Here is a 19,583-nt window from a genome sequence, read left to right as displayed (position 1 = left end):
CAAGTCTGACAAGGGAGACAACCGTGGTTTTCGGGTACTTAACAACTGTTTTGGGGTCACGCAGACGTGATCTATAGGAAGTGGAGCGTCGGTCGAGTAACGCCTACGCGGCGGCCGCTCAAGTGGACAACCTAGTTCACTTTAGCTCAAGAGTGCAGCTCATTCTTCAGTCTGAAGCTGAATATACGACATATACAGGCCCCAAATTAATAGATGCTGTCTCTGGGAAATAAATGTCTCCCTCTGCTGAAAATGGGTAAAAATGACCCCGAAATGTCTGCTATAAATGAAAATCACAGATTTCCTGTTTGTGCGCGTCTACTCATAACAGACATGCTGACCAGATTTCATGTTGCCAAGCAAACCTGGCTTCAGCCCTGAATATTCAAAACTCTTTGAGTCTATAGTTTTATCTTTTATGGCGAGTCATCAAACTTTGCTTGGCATCCGCCGACCACACACAATAACGAAGCCTAAAATATTTAAAAGTTTAACGTCCCCCAGCTGTCCATTATACAAGTTTAAAATTTTGTAGCAATGTTTTTAAAAGTTGGAAGGACTCCTGAAAATATCTACGACAGTATCTTCTTAAAATGGTCACTTGAAACCAAAATTGGCAGACTTGGGACCTGTGTTTCCCAGCATGGCATCTTAAGAACTTTTTGTGAGTCTACTCATGACAGACATGCCTACCGAATTTCATGTTGCGAAGTGAAACCGTTCCTAGGGTCGGAATTTTCGAAGAATTCCACGAGTTGCTAGCAAGCCCATTTTGAGGAGGTCACTCGTTTTTGAGTCAGCCTTTAAAATAGAGATTTATTCCCAATGTCCTTGTTCCATCCCGCAGGCTCTGATGCGTCCAGGTCGCCTCGACCGAATCGTCTACGTTCCTCTCCCGGATGCTCCGACCCGACGGGAAATATTTAGACTCCAGTTTGTGAACGTGCCCGTGGCCCAAAACGTGTGTCTGGACGACCTTGTGACTTGCACAGAAAAATACTCTGGAGCCGAGGTGAGTTTGTTTACATCAGTCGCCACTTACTAATTAGCAGTAACAGCAGAAAAATATGAGAACTTCATCTCAGGACAAGCACCTTCACTTGGGACCAGACCAGTTCTCTTGGGACTAGAACTTTCTCTCAGGATGAGTAACTTCTCTTGGGACTAGTACCTTCTCTCAGGAATAGAACCTTTTTTCTGGACTAAAATCTTCATTTGGCACGAGACTCAACTTTGTGCACTTGTAAGATTGTCACTTGATGAAGTTCAGTCCATTCAGTTGTATAAGTTTACGGGGCAAATCAGCCACATCCGATATGGTGGACACTGACGTATCGCAGCGACGGACTCAAGGTAATGTCTATGGATATTGTTCTAAGCTTCCAAATAATCATCTGTGGTGTGAATTCAAGTGAGAAGTTAATATGCGTTTCCACAATGTCATGAGCCACGCTCGTGATCTGGCAGCTGACCGAAACTGATCGTCAGGCAAACCTTTCATTGTGCGACGGACCAGTCTCCTTGGATTCCGCGTGATTCCCCCTCACATAACTGCAAATATGCCATGTCCGAGTGACTTTCGACGTAATGCTTTACTGCTGTCTGTGCTCCCCAGAGACATGTTCCCATAAAAAGTCAAGGGACCCCAAAATACAAAGGTTGTAGCTAGTGCCAGCAGCCTATTATTGGCACTTTGGTTAACAAGCTCACAGTAGCATAGAATTATTTTACAGATAATGCAAGTGCATTGCTTACCTTGGAACAACAAAACGGTGGATCTGTTTTTGAGGCCTTAAGTGAGCCTGTTGATTTTTGAAGAATTCAATACACTGAATAGAGCCTGTGTTTAACCAGGTTACTTGAGTCTGTTGTTGATTTTTGAGGGATTCGAGTCGACTCGCTATGTGGATGAGCGGCATTGCTTACCAGAGCCTGCATTCACCTAGGTTAATTCTGAAAACATTTCCCACGCAACCTCCTTCTGTGGACACATGTCAGGTGGAGGACGTCTGCAGTAAGTCAAGCTAAACAGAGGTTATCAGTGGGGTCCTCGTCATATCCTGCATGAAAAAGCCCAAAGCGGCAGTACACCTGGAGGAGGTATGCAGGGAGAAACCAACCCCCCCCAGCCCCCCCCCCCCTTCTATCGAATGTTGTGTTTGACATGGGGGGTTTCTGCCTTGGTGTCTCATCTGTGGAATGGGCGCTTTGCCGTCACTTGCAGCTTCACCACAGACGTTCAAAGACAAGCCACGGCTGATGAGAGTCCCACCTGTGTAACGTATGATATTTGACATAGCAGCTGCCGTAGTTCACGTTATTTGGGATCTTTGGAGGGGAAGTTTGGAGGGACTCGAAAATGGCTGCTTCAAAACAAAATGGCCAACTTCCTGTTCAGTTACAGTCATGAGTCGGTGAGACTTTTCTGTGCGTCTGGTTTTCATGTCGATTGATAAAACTGGTGTCTGCAGCTAATTTTTTCCAACTTTTTGTCTAACTTTTCAGGGGAGCGCTACTGAGTGAAAAATCCCTCATCCAAACCAAAATGTACAACTTTCTATTAAGTTTCGGACATGGGTCCTTGAGACTTTTCACTGCGTCTGGTTATGACAGACATGTCCACTCAATTTTTTGTCGATCGGTGAAACTGGTGTCAGGGGCCGACAGGCTATTTTTGTTCTCACTTCCCAGTGGACCTAACTGAGTGCAAAATGGCTGCTTCAAACAAAAATGGATGACTTCCTGTTCAATTTTGGGCATGGGTCCTTGAGACTTTTTCGTGTCCGCCAAATTCTGTGTCTGTCGATTCAACTGGTTTTGGGGAGCGCTACCGAGTGAGAAATGGCTGATTCAAACCAAAATGGCTAACTTCCTGTTCAACTCCGCAAATGGGTCCTTGGGACTTTGTCGTGCAACCTCTCATGATAGACTTGTCAACCAAAGTTCATGTCGATTGGTGAAACTGGTGATTTGAACCAAAACAGACCAATTCCTGTTCCATTTTTGGGCATGGGTTCTTGCGACTTTTTCGTCCGTCGTCTTATGATAGACATGTCGACCCAATTTCATGTTGATCGGTAAAACTGGTGTCACGGGCTATTTTTGTTTCTTTTTTTTTTATGCAAACACACAGGTGAGTAATTAGTTATTCTCAGAGCAGTGCTTGGAAGCTTGTTAAACTTACCAGCTTTCCTCCCTACTTGCGACGACATCTGTTTTCCCGGTACTAACATCCCCTCTCAACACCCCAAAAAATGGCCACAGGCTCCTCTTCCTCCAAACAGAGGTGACATTTGATAGTGTAATAGGTGCGTTGTCAGCAACAACAGCAGCTCGCCTTGCCCCCCCAAAGGAAAGGTGTGATGCCGCTTAGCTCCAGTTGTTTTGTGTTTGTGGTTGGGGAAAACACCGAGAGGATTCATTTCACACAGTCGGATCAGATCAAAGACAACAGACGTGAATGAATACAGATCCATGGATGCTAACATGCTAAAGAGCAAAACCATCCTGCTTGTTTTGTGTTTGCATTTTTAAAGTTTTTTTTTTTTTTTTGCTACAGTCACAAATGGGTCTGCTTGCTGGCTACTGTCGAGGTGCCCACCACTCCGTTGCTGCAGCGTCCTCTTTGCTCACCTCTTTCCTTGCATGGCTGCATGTGGGTGATCTGGCTCTGCGTGCGGTGTGCAACAAAAATTATACGTCGGACTGGAAGTTGAGTTTCCCCACGAACAACAATAATAAATTCTAAATTCTGGGGGGGAAAAAAATATGCAGTGCAACCACCCACAAGGGGAGACAAACAAGTTTCCTCTTCACACCTGTTATCCGGTTACTCCCCCTCTTGTGATTTACAACCTTGTATTTGTCACTGCAAAGATTCTTAGCCGCTTAAGAAAAAAAAAAAAAAAAACAAGTAAAAATCCATCCATAAACATACCCGCCGCTCAAACAAACTGTAGCTACATATGCATATAATTGTACCGTTGGGCAACGACGACAATGAATGATGAACAGCTTCCGAGGAATGTACTGGTGTAAAGAGGACATTTACACAACAGCTAACTCGTGAAAAAAAATGTTTGGAGTAAAAACAATCTCCAATCACAAGGACCTTAAAAACAAAAAAACATTTTGTCAAAAAGACACCTGTAAGTTATGAAAATGCAGCCTTAGCTTGACATGCTAATCATTCCAACACACAAAAACTCCAGCCGCTCCTCTTTGTTTTGTTCCATCATTTACTTCAAAATGAAAACAATGATACAAACAGTATTCCAGGATACAACATTTTGGTAAATTTCTTTTCTTTGAATTATGAGGAAAAATTTGATACACGAACACTAGACGGCGGCACTAAATTTCACAACAAGCAGCCGTTTAGTAGATTGTGATCAATTGTTCAACAAATAGGCCGAGTGCTTCTTCGAGCTGTTTATTGCCACTACCAGTTGAGGTTTACTGTCAAACTAAACAGAACAAAGAAAATGACGCGTGTATTTCATCAAACCACATTACTTTGCCCGGATTAATGGCATTTCCATTCATTTCAATGGGGAAAGACAATTTGAGTATATGAGGAAATTTGTGCGTAACACGACGACTCCGCTGTTAGCGTAGCGAATGATATCGCTTTGCTGGGGATTCGTCATAAGCGCAAACAACAACACCGCTGCCATACTGTTTTTACTTTTTACACAGAATCAAAATGTTGTCTTTTTATTTTTAAACGTTGAGACAAATGTTAGTGTTTTCTAAGATGACACTCATTTCAAACGGACAAACCGACTAGCATGTCACTCACTAGGCCACGCCCCTTAAAGGCACTCATCGTCATGCAAATGTACGACAGTAAGTGTGTGTGACTTTCAGCTTAATTACACTTCATAAAACTGGTTTATTTCTCTATATTCTCTTTGTTTTATGTTTCATCCTCTTTTTATATTCGCATGATACAATACTTTGGTGTTTTTGGGCAGTGAAACTGATTGTTGGCATTTTAGTTATTTTCAGTGGGGAAAATTGCTTTGATATACAGTAGGAGTAATTTGACTTATGAGCTTGGTCACGGAATAAATCTAAACTCGGAAGTCAAGGCAACACGTTTTTACCCAGACCCTCGCCAAAAAATGTTAACGGTATCGTTGAGTTTTGTGGGAAATGGTTAAGTAGTTTTTCTGTTTACCAACCATGATTAAAAACAACAGAGGTAAGAGGCATATCATTTGTACTGGATGTCGTGGGCAGTCGTCTCATGTCGGTGAACATTCCCCGTGTGTGTCGACGTGCACTTCGCATCTTGTGAAGGGGGTGGGTAGAAAAGAAAAAAAAAAAAAAAAAAAGCACATTTCAGTGGTGCACATCACACAGGTGGACTTTTACACACCTTGACGTTAACACACACACACAGGTCTCTTGAGTGTGGGTGTGTTTGGTAAATATGCCATCCCTGAATTCCCAGCTCGGTGGAGAATGCCGAGCTTTCATTCGTCTGATTAAGGGGCGAGGACAAATATGCCCTGAAAGGCGAGGCCCACCTTACACACACACGCACGCACACACACACACCTACACGCACATACACTTACACTTAACTTGGTGTAACCCCAACACAGGGGCTACCCAATAGAGTTGTTATTACATTGATTGATTGATTTGATTCGTATCACGATATGTGGTTGCCGATTCGATTCAAGGACGATATCGTTTTTTTTAGAATGATACGATCCGAAACGATTCAATGGCTGGAAATTGATTCCGTAACTTTTTAGCCAACAATTCAACCAATGTGACTGTGAAATAAGAAACCTGAATAGTGGACAGTGCAGGTGAAATTTCCTAAATCCCTGTTGTTGTCTTGTAAGGGAATCAAGTAAAATTAATGATGGTCATTAAATATGGAGGTTTTCCTCATGTACTTTGAAATGATTTATTCTTAGTCTCATTCTTTTTCAGCGCAAAAACCTGGCTTTTGAGCAAGCGTGTGTAGACTTTTGATATCTACTTTTTGTGCAGTCGATACAGTATGTCTGTCTATGGTCTTGTGTGCTGCATGTACTGCAGCAGTTTATTTTAATGACTTTTTCTTCTTTGGTGGCGGAGCCTCATATTGTCACACTTTCATCAGCAGACGCACGCACGCACAACACACACACACACCCTCGACTTTTATTTATTTATTTTTATTATTTTTTTTTTATTTTTTTTGCAGCAGCAGCAGCAGCTCTGTGTTTGTCTTGGAGAAGCGGGCCATGCAGATGCTTCCTCTTTGGCTTTTTCTGGAGGATCAAACATTTTTATTTTTGCCCGCTCGTGTTTTGTATTCCATATTATTGAATAACTTGACAATGCAATTTCTAGCGCTAAGCGGCAAATGCACGGCTATAAGTTGCAACTGAGCTAAACTTGAACGACTTAACTGTGATGACTTGCTTGAAATGTAGCGGGGCACTCGATTTTTCACTTGGTGGATTTTTGCCACAGTAACTTGCTTGAAACGCGAATGTTAAGACTTGAACATATGCGACTTCCTACCACTCTTTCTCTGTCGTCTCTCCTGTAAATGTGAGCGATTGTGTGTGTGAGGCGGGGGACGGTGGGGGGGAGGGGGGGAAAGTGGACGTCGCCGGGTGTAGACACAAAGGCGGATTGATAGTAAACACACACACACATACACACAGTGGATATGCTGCTCACAGGCCCTTCATTAAGGCTGTCTGATACGGTCACTGGGCGCCTTTGTTGCCGGAGGAAGCCAGACAAGTACACCAGAGTGATTTGACCCGTTATGTATGGTAGGTATGTGCTGCCTGCCGCTATTAGCCAGCTCACTTTTTTATTTTCTCAGCTCTCAGGAACCCTCGGGAGGGTTCATTAAGGTCAGGTAGGGCAAGGACAATCTGGTGGTACAGCATAACAATAAAGAATTTTTATTTATTTTTTTAAACATACTAAACTAATTTTTGCTACCTGGTCAAGCAAAATGGTGCAGTTTGGTTTTTTTTCTTAAATATTTTGTAATTGATTTTGTATTTATTATTATTATTATTTAGTTCCTTTGTTAGCAATTATTACTTTATAGTGACTGGCAGCTTCAGCCTATTTATTTTCAATTTTATTTTTTGATTAATATTTAATTTATTCATGTATTTTGTATTGTACTTTTTTTTCAGCAAGTAGAGACAAATCAATCACCAATATTTTGTTTCATTATATTTGTAATTAATTATTAAACAGGACTTCAGCAGCAGCTTCAGAGAAATGAAGAACAAATATTGATTTAAGCTACTTAACTAAATTTACCTACATGTTAAAGAAAAAATTTACTTTTTTGTAATTATTTTGTAATTGACTTTTTATTTAAAATGTAATTGCTGTAGTATTTAGTTCCTATCAATTTACTTTTTACCAGCTTGTAAAAAAATGAAAAATCTTTTTTAGCCCACTTAAATAACTTAAGCTGCATGGTCAAGCAAAATAGTGCACTTTTTTGGTAATTATTTTGTAATTTATTTTTTATTTTTAAAAAAAAGAAAAGAATAGTAGTGCACTTTTGTGGTAATTATTTTGTAATTCAAATTTTTTTTTAAAGAAAAGAATTGTAATTATTATTTAGTTCCTTCGGTAGCAATTTACTTGAGACTGTTGCGGCTCCGTAGAACTTGAGAGAAGGTGGAGCAGCTTCAGGAAAATATTTGTATATTTATTTATTTTTTTTTATTTTATTCATATTTTGTTTAATTATTATGTTGTATTTCATTTTTAGGTGACAGAAATTTGTCAATTAAAATGTTTTTATTTCATTTTACAGGAAGTGCAGCTTCAGGAAAATAAAGAAAAATATTTTTGTACTTTAGTAAATTCACTTTAGCTACATGTTCAGATACAATTTGCATTTTCTTTATTTTTTATTTTGTAATAAATGTTTTGGTTTATGTAATGGTTTTATTTTGTTGCTTTTTCAGATGCAATGGGAGCAATGCAAAATAAATTGTAATATTTTGGTACACACGTCGCTGTCGCGGCTGCTCAGTTCAGCATAGCGAATGTGAAAAACAATTGAAAACAAAAGCAGGCGGGTCACTGACAAACATTGCAGCGTTGTGACAGGGAAGGACATTTGAACTTGCGCGGGGGCACACGTGCAGACGCCGGTGCGCCTCGCGGCCATCACGCTCCCTCGGACGCACAGCGGCGGCCTTTATGCTCGGCTGCTCAACGCCGCGCACACAATCCCGCTTTTGAGCCGCAACTGCGCCTCTAAATCACCACGCAGGCTTTATGCACACGCTCCATTTATGTGTGTGTGTGTCGTGATACATTACAGTCGGCCAGCCGCTGTATGTGGGGTGCCGTTACCTTCATATGATAAGACAAAGTGATGCTTTAATGAGCTCCGGATAGAAATAAAAAGGCAGCAAAATGCTAACATGATACCCAAAACGTCCAAAGTGCAAACATACCTGGCAATATCTTAGCCGAATAATACGCTGTAGAAATGTACGAGGTGGGCCCAAAGTACACGTTCCAAAAAAAAAGTCCTTTCTTCCCTCCTTCCTTCTTTCTCTCCTTCCTTCCTGCTTTGCTTGACCTCAAACCTGCTTTTTTTTCTGGCATCTTGTCCTTCTCAACCTCCTTCTTTCCTTCCTTCCTTTCTTATTTCCTTCCTTCTTTCTAGCCTTCCTTATCAATGCAGCCTTCCTTCCTTTGCTTAAAACTACTTTCCTCCCTTTATACCGCTCAGACCTGCTTTTTTTTCTGGCATCTTTTCCATCCTGACCTCCTTCCTTCCTTTCTTTCCTTCCTCCCTTTCTTCTTACCCTCCTCCCTTCCCTCATTCCTTCTTTTCTTCATTTTAACCTACTGTACCTTACTGACTTCCTTTCTGTCATTTTATCCCCTGGTATCTTTTCATTCCTTACGGTCTTCCTTCTTTTTTTCACAACTTTCCTTCCTTGATACATGCATCCTTCCTTCCTTCCTTCCTTCATTTAAACCTACTTTCCTGCCACCTTCCCCAGACACCCGCTTATTCAATACTTTTTCCTTCCTTCCCCCCCCCCCCCCCCTCAGACCCGTTTTGTTTTTCTCGTCATTTTTACAATGCTATGTTTTTTTTAGTTGACAATAACGTTGTTGTTTTAATATAGGATAGGATAATGCTGTTTGCGTTGGTTACAAAACCATTGTTGTTACAATTATGTTGTTGTTGTTCTACATCCAAAACTAATTACCAAATAGACATTGTCTCTATTTTGTTAATTGTTAACTTGACAATAAATGTAAAAAAGAAAAAAAAGAAATTGATATAAGTCCCACATAGACATCAAATGCAAATACATAAGATTGACAATGGCTAATATTGTTGAGTCACGACAGCCCAAATAAAATTTTAGTCTCGCTTTTTTTTTTTTTTTTTTTTTCATTGCATTGCAGATTGATTCTTCATTTCCCATGGCATGAAATATGTGTTCAATCACTTAAATGTCTTGATGCACTGCGGCAGGCTGATGTGCTCCCGTCAGCTTCTAGAAGGCTGTGCAAATGAGGGGCAGGTCTAATCATCAAGAGTCTCTCAGTTCTGAGACTTGCTGACTCAAGACGCAAAACACTGGCTCAATAGCAAGTCCACGCCGACGTTTTTTTTTTTTTCCTTTTCGATGACGAAGCAAAAATGAGCCGCATGAACAGTAAGCGCCTCTGTGCTGGCTCCGGTTAAACACTAAACGCCTGTGACGGCGCCCTCGATATACACTGAATCTTGCGCTTCACGGCTTGTTTATTTGCTGACAATACAAATATTAGACAGATTTTATCACCGGACCAGACGGCGATCAACCTGTGACCCCCGTGCACGCCGCCACCCGGGCAGAACCGATCTTGACGGATATGTAAAAGACCGGAAAATGTCTCTTTGGGGCTGCCCTAACTTACTTTGACTGCATTTTTCGCTATTCACTGCAGGGTTCATGGGGGTTTACTGTAATTCGGAACTACACAAATTTTCTGATGTTTTGTGCTCCATGTGACATTGCCCACTAGTGGCCTGGCATGCGTATTGCAAAAGTCTTTCATACAAGCCTCCTGTTTGAACTGGGACTGTTTTGATGCGCAATGTATAATCAGTAAACAATGCAGGTTTTTTGGGTTTTTTTTTTGGGTGATTGTTTGGTAAAAGTATCCCTATTATCATTTTGAGCTACCAAAGGATAGTAGTAGTAGTCTGCCTTTTAGTCAGCTAGGATTGGCTCCAGCACCCCGTGACCCTGAACAGGATAAGTAGTATTGAAAACGGATGGATAGATTGTTCCTATTTAGATCACTGATATCAATCTCATACACGTTTGATCATCAGTTTAATAGCTAAGCCTAAAAAAAAAAAGATGTTACACGTGTTATTATTGCAACGTTGATTTTCATTTATTTTTACACAGTATTGTTGTTTTCGTTGTTTACAGCAATGTTGTTATTGTTTACAATATTGTTTTAATTTTTGGGTGATGATGTTTTTCTTAGTTTTCTTTACAACAACGTTGTTGTTTTAGTTGTTTACAATATGTTATGGTTTTATTTAGGATTGTGCCGATCACATTTTTTCGAGTCTTTGATTTTAAATATCTGCCGATACCGAGTCCCGATCTGATACATATAACAGTCAAAACTCAACTGTTAATATTTAAAATAACAACCAAAAAATAAGTCAATAAGTAAAATATGAATATCAAAAAATGGAAATACAAAATATATCTTTAGCAAATAGAAAATAATTTTGGTAATCCTAATTGATTTAAAACAGGAAAATTTCAGTCTGATTTCATGTCAGACAGTCAGGGGGGGAAATGACTATATATCGGCCGTTCCTGCTGTGCACACTTTGGCCTCTTAGGGGCAGTGTGGTGCGGTGCATGCATGGAGCTACACGGTTGCAGTAAAAAAAAAATAAACAAAAATAGAAGGAGAACATCGAGATAAAACGTTAATTTAACTCGTTTTTCACAGATTAGCAAAAATATATGCCTGTGAGTTTTGTTATATTACCTCTCTGTATGTATTACTATGGAGTTTGTGTATAAATATTTGTTATTTGAAGGTAAATCCCAGGCGTGATCTATTGATAATTCGAGCTAGCCCGTCAATGGGGGTCTCCATCGACTGTTAGCATTAAGATGGTGATTTCTAAAAAGCTCATGTGTGTCTGGTATTTAAATACACAATGTGTCTAATTATTTTTGTTGCATGTTTAGTTTAACACTAAACCGCACCTGGGGTGTCATTAAACAGTTTAATGCACGCTCAGGGAGGGCAGAGACGGACGGTGAATGAATGCACACATGCACACAAAAACACACAGTCTGCATTTCACTTTCAGTCACATGCCATGACTAAAAATATCCCGAAAAGTTACGTTGTTTAATATAAAATGAAGCTATTACTGTTGTGCTTGGCAAGATATTCGTACCTTTGGATTATTTTGTCCCTTTGCGACATTTAAAATGTTAGGAAATTAATAAAACCGATCTTTTTCACCCAATCTCCATCATCTGAAAATCAAATGACGGACCGGATTTTCCATCACTTGATCGGACCGGGATATCCCTAGTTTTCATTTTAACAATAACATTGTTGTTCTCGTTGTTTGTTTTGTCAAGGCTGTGACAGAATAATGTTTAATGAGGAGTGTGATGGTAGGACCTTTTAAGGTGCCTAAATGTGTCAAAAAAGAGTTTGTAACTGACCATTTCTTGCCATGGTATTTAAAAAAAAAAAAAAAAAAGCTTTAGCTACGATAGGTGCATAGGGAGAAAACTCATGTTATGTGAACCACCACCATCCCCTGACCCCAACCCTATTGAGAACTGGCTAGCATGCTTAAAAGGAACCTCCTGGAGAGTGGACGGCTGTATACCTCCAAACAGCAACTTTTAAAGGCAATTCTAAGATCCCCAAATGAGATACAGACACTACCCCATGAACTTCCAACTTCAATGGACGGGACTTGTTCAGGTTTTATCTTCCTGTTGAGGAATGTTGCAGTGAAAAACTGGATCACCTCGTTCCACGTTCCATACGCTTGACAGTTTACACATGCCTTCCTTGCTTAGAATCGTTATTACTGACAGTTTACTGACTCCCCGAGATTGTTTGAATGATGGGAAATCCTCGCTTGAAATGAACCGGCCTCGTGTGTTTACCCTTCCTAAGCCATGTCACGCCTTGATGGGGAGATGGGAGGGGGGGGGGGGGGGGGGGGGGGGATGTTTCGTAGACCTCACATCCTGACATCTGCGAAGCACCTGTCCTGAAGGGACCAAACTAAACAGATTTGAACCCCCCACCCCCCCTGAGCCTTCAACGACTAGTATATACAACCTGTCTTTAGTTGATTCATAATCGTCAGTGAACCGATGTTTTTTGTGCGCAAAACACGGGTTTCAGTTCTATTTAGATCAGCTTCAGCTTCTGTAACAGCACTTCAGAATCAGAATCATCTTTATTTGCCAAGTATGTCCAAAACACACAAGGAATTTGTCTCCGGTAGTTGGAGCCGCTCTAGTACAACAGACAGTCAATTTACAGAACACTTTGGAGACATAAAGACATTGACAAAAAACCATTGTGCAAAAAGATGCAGAGTCCTCGAGCACTTAGAGCAGTTCGAATGACTAATATCGCAATAGTCCGGTGCAATGACCATTGTGCAAAGGGCGCTGAGACTTCAAGGAGTGTATGCGGTTTAGAGTGACGAGTAGTGCGATCATCTGGGACAATGTTGGTTGTGCAAATGTTACAGATACTCCTCAATCAGTGTGCAAATGGAGCAGATGCTACTCTGGCATGAGTGGCCAGTATATGCAAATAGTGCTAACACATAATTGGCCCCACAGAAATGTGACAACGAACTCAAGTCAAAAAATTGCCAGCTTGTTGTAATGGAATTATAGGTTAGCTGTTTAAGAAGTTGATTGCAAGAGGGAAGAAGCTGTTGGAATGTCTACTAGTTTTAGTTTGCATTGATCGGTAGCGCCTACCTGAGGGAAGGAGCCGGAAGAGCTGGTGACCGGGGTGCGCAGGGTCCGAGAGGATTTTGCACGCCCTTGTCTTAGTTCTGGCAGCGTGCAAGTCCTCAAGGGTGGGTAGGGGGGTACCGACAATCCTTTCAGCAGTTTGGATTGTCCGTCGCAGTCGGAGTTTGTCCTTCTTTGTAGCAGCGCCATACCAGACTGTGATGGAAGAACACAGGACTGATTCGATGACCGCTGTGTAGAACTGTCTCAGCAGCTCCGGTGGCAGGCCGTGCTTTCTCAGAAGCCGCAGGAAGTACATCCTCTGCTGGGCCTTTTTGAGGCTCAACATGGACCAAAAATTGCATATCAGGCGTCAGTTCTGACCAAATTATGACATCTTCCAGGAATAGTCCCGTTGAGATTCTGAATCTCTAAACTTTGATGTCACGCTCTGCCCACATTAGACAGCCTAAGCAAAAAAGCTTCACAATTTAGCGTCGCCCATTTGTTTAGGATACCTGCTTCTGATTTTGGCACATTTGGGCGAATATCTTAGTTGGCGTAAAAGCCCGAAATGGCTACTTCCTAGCAATTTTGTCACCTTCCTGTTCAGTTCCTGGCATAGGCCCTTGAGACATTTTTTGTGCAACAAGTTATGAAAGACATAAACATGTCCGCCCAATTTCATTATGATAGGTGACACTGGTGTCGGGAGATAATTTTTTGTTGACTTTAATATCAAAATATTACTGATGTGTTTGACTTAATGTTGGAAAAATCCGACTTTACTCATGTGTTCCTGTTAGTATGTGTTATTCTCATAGTGTCTTTTTTTTTTAATTTTTTTTTTTATTCATGTTACTGTCACTTTACGACTTCTTACTCAAAAATAGGCATTCCTTTTGATTCCAGATTAGCCAAGTATGAATACTGAACAGTAGCTAGAAATTTTAATTAGTATGGTATTTAACAGTACACTCTGTCATTATGTTTAATTCTCGGTTGGATAATGAGGTTCAATTTGAATTTTCCCCTTTAAGGGGTTCATGGAGTTGTAGAAAAAAAGTTTGAGAACCCCTGTCCTAAATGCGAATAATTCAAAGCAAAGAGGCTGTGTTTGCACTTTAGACACGGCCACATCCCAAATGTTGGCTCAACACACATTTGAGTGACGGGGGGGCTGCTTTGGAAGCAGACATAATCCCGTTAGATCAAGTCCACTTTTGGAGGACACCGGCGCAACTCTACACTCGAGAGAGGCGCTCAAGTGCAACCTGAGAAGTCGAATATGCGCAATCGACGTTTGCCCGAAATGTCTCGTGACAGATATTGTTGTAGAATTTGTTTCATGAATCTTAGCTTGCAGTGTTGAGTGCAACATTGCCTCCTTTTACTGAATATCTTTCTCCATTTATATTTAAAATGGTTTACTTTACAATTACAAAAAGTAGTACGCAACCTCCATTTTGAATACGACTAGTCTTGACTTTCTTTTGTGGACTTCTGTCAATTATATCAAATCTTACCCAAGTTCTACAGTTACGAATTGACTTTAATTTTGAAAATATGCTATTTTTTTCTTGACTGGACGATTTTTTTCTCTTAAAAACACGACTAATCTTAGCATTAGTCGTATTTTTTTCTGGCAGGATTACAAATATTTTTGAAAATATACAGCTTTATTTAAAAAAACAAAACAAACAAAAACGAAAATGTCTTTAATGTCGAAAATATACAACTACAGTGAACCGCTGTGGACCAGAATCAGAATTTGCCCTGCTGTCCGACTCCTGATTGGTTGACAATTGTGGCACATTTGTAACGCTGTCAGGTTAAAGGGCAGTGTTGCGTACGCGTAGGGCAATGCATGGTTGAGAGCGAGAGCGAGGCCACGCGAAGCACGGAAAAACATTTTTGTGTGAGCGTGGAGAAAAACATAACTTTTACACAAAATATAATTGAGAGTTCTTACATGAAACACGTGCTTGTGCGCACAAAACATGTAATTGTGGCGCAAATCTAACGCCATACCCAACGAGGTCCCTCTGCTGGTCACTTATTAATATTACAGTTGATTGACCGCATAATAATACGGCACAGCAACCTCGCAGGACCCTGGGATAGCATTATTGCGCGAACGTACATCACGATGACGATGCTCAAACTATATATCATGTAGCCTGACACAGGATGGTACCAAAGCAATATTTTTATATTAAACATGGATTTGGCCTGAGCTTTAAACAACCAGCATGTATTTTTCAACACATAATGGCGGATAGGTCCCACACACAAAAATCCACGATCAGCCAAATTTGCAAAGGCCAAACCGCAAATATGTGAGGGTCACTGTACGCCATGCGTCCATTCCTGATGTTTTTTTGTTTTTTTTGTGCCAAATTCAGGTTGTTGTTTTTTTCCATAAAGATGACAAATTAATTAGAAACCTAAAAATTAGAAAATAGTTTTTTTTATTATATTTTTTTAATTTAAAAAATACAAAATTGAAATGATTAACCCAATAATTATTAAACACGGGCTGCATATGGGGGAAAAAAATCATTCGGGGGCGGGGGAGTGGGGGGCTCTTTGACATGTTTCCCCTTTTGTTAAAATGTTGAAATAAAATGTAAAGAAGTGACAAAATCCACAATTGATCTAATATTCTTAATTTGAACAATATTCAAATGAAAATTTTTTTTTCTGGCTTTTAGATGAGCTATGGTCTGCAAATTGGCTCCTGGGTTGGAGTTTGGACAAATAGCAAATGTGAAGGTGTCCAATGTCACATTTTCGCTCTCTGGCCTTTATTTCCATTAGTGTGTCACTAAAGTCGATGGGCCTCTCACTGTGACGGCCCATGTGACCGTGTGCGTGTGCGTGACCGTGTGTGTGTGTGTGTGTCTGCTTCCTGTCCCAGATAACGGCAGTATGCCGAGAAGCCGCCCTGCTGGCCCTGCAGGAGGACATGAAAGCTGAGCAGGTGGACGGCAGGCACTTTCAGAGCGCCCTCGCCGCCGTGAGGCCGCGCGTGCCCGACGCTCTGGTCCAATCCTACGTCGCCTACCAGCAGCGGCACGCCACCGCCAACCCGCCTTCTTTTCTTCCACCCCTCTGATGTCTTTAAGTCATCGCATCATATGAAATACATCATCCAACAGTCAAATATTATGCTAGATCAACAGTGCAAATTCCACAATCATGATATATATCTATATATATATATATATATATATATATATTTTTTTTTTTTTTTTTTATTCAATAATCATGGTAATGTGTTTTCAGTCTGCACCCAAGCAGATTATCAGCATTTTGGACACAGATTTTATTTTATTTTTTTAACTGAAAATGTATAATGTCTATTTATAATGAATAGCAACATTGCAAAAAAAATGCATTTGAGGAATCGAAGGCGAGCGCCTGGCACGGCCAGTGCCTGCACGGCCCGAAGAGGCAACGTGGGTCCCCCTTCCCGTGAGCTCACCACCTGTGGGAGGGGCCAAGGGGGTCGGTTGCACAGTGAGCTGTGTGGCGGCTGAAGGCGGGGACCCCGGCTGTCCGATCCCAGGCTACAGAAGCTAGCTCTAGGGACGTGGAATGTCACCTCTCTGGTACGGAAAGATCCCGAGCTGGTGTGTGAGGTGGAGAAGTTACGACTAGATCTAGTCGGGCTGACCTCCACACACAGCTTGGGCTCCGGTACCAGTCCTCTGGAGAGGGGTTGGACTATTTTCCACTCTGGAGTTGCCCACAGTCAGAGCCACCAAGCAGGTGTGGGTATACTTATTGCCCCCTGACTTGGTGCCTGTACGTCGGGGTTTACCCTGATGGATGAGAGGGTAGCTTTGCGCGTCGTGTCATCGGAGTTGCGGCCGCAAAGTCGTGGACACTCTGGTGAAGAGAGGGGCGGAGCTGTCAATCAATCACTACCTGGTGGACATCAGCGGTAAGGGACTCCGTCAAGGTGAAGGAATCCAATCCGGCCTTTTTGGCCTTTGGGACTCCGGAGGCTGATGGGTACCGGCTGGCCGTGCGGAACGCAGCTTTGGTGGTCACTGAGGCAAAAGCTCGATCTTGGGAGGACTTCGGTGAGGCCATGGAGAAAGACTTCCGGACCGCGTCGAGGAAATTCTGGTCCACCATCCGGGGTCTCAGGAGGTGGAAGCACTGTGTATCGTGTGAACGCTAACCGCAACTTGGACGTTGTGATTCAGTCGGCTGAATACTTTGAAGAGCTCCTCAATTCCATTATTTTTTTTCCAGAAATGACAAATAAATAAAAATAAATGCACATCTTTTGAGTGATTAAACATTGCATTGTTAAATTTATCAAGGTATATTCAACATGCACTTTAGATTGGTTAATGATTTCTTGAGATTGGTCAGTAATTTCTAAAAATATCAGACCCAAATGGGGACAGACCAATAGCATCTGAAAAACTTGTGTACGTGCTGAAATTTGGTCATTGAAGGTTTCCGCTCAAGAGCAGCATATTTATAATTATGTATCAATAATTATTTGTTAATAGGTTGCATAATCCAAATTAAGAGTCAACAATAATAACATAAAAAATTTATAATTTTTGACGTTTCTTAAAAATACAAATAACTTACAAGTAAAATGTGCATTATTAATCGTTTGTTTTTTGTTTTTTAAATATTGATACATGGCTCATTGTAACACAATTCAGTCATACATGTTTTTTAAATAAAAATAAAATATTGTATGGAGCTTGTTTTCACATATATTTTAATCATAAAAAAATGCATTGCTCTATGACCTGGCAGACTATTTTAGATATTGAAAAAAAAGATCAATAAATTGATGCAGAATTAAATATTATGCATCTGTATTTTGTACTTTTTCAATAAATACATGTATCCCACAGGTGTATACATATTGTATACATTATATTTTTAAAAAAACCTAGAATTGTGTCTCAGATAGCTCGAAATAGAGAAAGCAGGACACCGATGGTCCTCCATTTTGTGTCTAGTCCAAGAAGGAGCATTTCCGGGCGTCCAATGAGCCTTAATGGCGACACACGCGGGTGACCGACCAGCTGTCGCTCTCCAAAGCAGCAACACGAACTCCATCAGCCACTAAACTAAACAAACCCTCCTCAAAACTCTTCACCTCTTTATTTATCCCTTTTCTACTGTCATTCTCTGCGTGTGTGCATGCGCGCGCGTGTCTGCCCATCCCCCCCCCCCCCCCATGGATGGATTGTTCCATTTGAATGGCGGCCCCATTGACTTTGTATTGAACTTCCCCTTTTCTCATGGATCCGGATGTAGCGCATCCGCGACACCAATCAAAGCAGACAGTCGGGAACACGGGTGGGGGAGGGGCCAAGGGGTGGAATGGGAGGGGGGGTGGGCTGAGGGGGGGGGGGGGGGGCACTTTTCCTCCCCCCGCTACTTTTTTTAAGGTGGACCGGAACTGATGTGAGCTGCAGGCGTTCCACTGGGACACTAAATCATTCACTTTGTACACTTTGTACTAGATGGATGAATGGCTAAATCATTCACTTTGTACAAAATTAGATAAAATTAGATTAGATTAGATAGATAGATAGATAGATAGATAGATAGATAGATAGATAGATAGATAGATAGATAGATAGATAGATAGATAGATAGATACTTCCACTGAATCCTGTGCACATACTGTTTTTGAAAACTTGTGTATATATTTTTTTGGGGGATATTAAATCATCGACTTTGTCCCAGTGGTTTCTGCCACTCCATTAATCGGCATTAGATGTATTTAGAGTGAATTTGATTTGTATGAATACAAAAAATTAGGCTTCTATGCTTTAAATATATATATATAAAATTGAAATGCATGTTTTTCATTTGAATGCCTTGATTTGGCTCAGTTGATTAGTAGTGTCTGACTAAATTAAATATTTTGTTTTTATATGATTTGTAAAAGTTAATTGAACAATAAGACTTATGCATTTAAATATGTAAAATATGCACGTCTATGTCTCTTGTGATGGATTTTGTCTAATTTATAGTGAATGTATACTGAAAATGTATTTTTCTGTTCGTTTTTAACTCGTTATTTTGTTTATGAAAATAAAATATGTAGATATCAGTTTCCAAATTTATTTTTTAAAACAGTATGAATATTTTTTCTCACTGTTAATTTTGAATGTAAATTGATGTATATTCATATAAACATTAACTGATAATTCCTCGCTTTTTTTTTTTTTTTTTTTTAGTTTTTAGTGTTAATAGAAAAAAAAATTCCCTTTTTTTTAAGAACAATTTTTCTTATACTTATTTTTAATATACCCTTTACTCATCATCGGTGAATAGTAATGAACTTTTATGTTTAAAAGACATATTGGAGGTCGTTTAACACAAACTTAACATGCAAGTCGAAATGTTGTATACATGGTGAATTCCACAGTGGAGACTCAGTAACCATGTTTTCACAACATGTTCCAGTACAACAAGTTCCCGGGGATGAGTCCTTTTTTTACCAAAAATGACACCCCAAAAATAAAAAATAAACGTGTTACGTCACACAAGGACACTTCATTATTCACCACAGCCCACAAGAGTCCG

General features: G+C 40.6%; 1 protein-coding gene across 2 annotated transcripts in view; it reads left to right on the top strand.

The window, feature by feature from the left end:
* Positions 1-17,314, top strand: part of afg2a (AFG2 AAA ATPase homolog A) — a 113,630-nt gene extending 96,316 nt beyond the window's left edge. For both annotated transcript variants that reach the window (XM_061787725.1, XM_061787724.1), the window contains 2 exons: positions 848-1,012; positions 15,922-17,314. In XM_061787725.1, the coding sequence (XP_061643709.1) occupies positions 848-1,012; positions 15,922-16,119 (363 nt within the window). In that variant the 3' untranslated portion in view covers positions 16,120-17,314. The remainder of the gene's footprint in view (positions 1-847; positions 1,013-15,921) is intronic.
* The last annotated feature ends 2,269 nt before the right edge of the window (positions 17,315-19,583 follow it).

This window comes from Phyllopteryx taeniolatus, chromosome 10, assembly GCF_024500385.1.
Source record: "Phyllopteryx taeniolatus isolate TA_2022b chromosome 10, UOR_Ptae_1.2, whole genome shotgun sequence".
NCBI lineage: Eukaryota > Metazoa > Chordata > Actinopteri > Syngnathiformes > Syngnathidae > Phyllopteryx > Phyllopteryx taeniolatus.
This window is presented reverse-complemented; position numbering and strand designations above follow the sequence as displayed.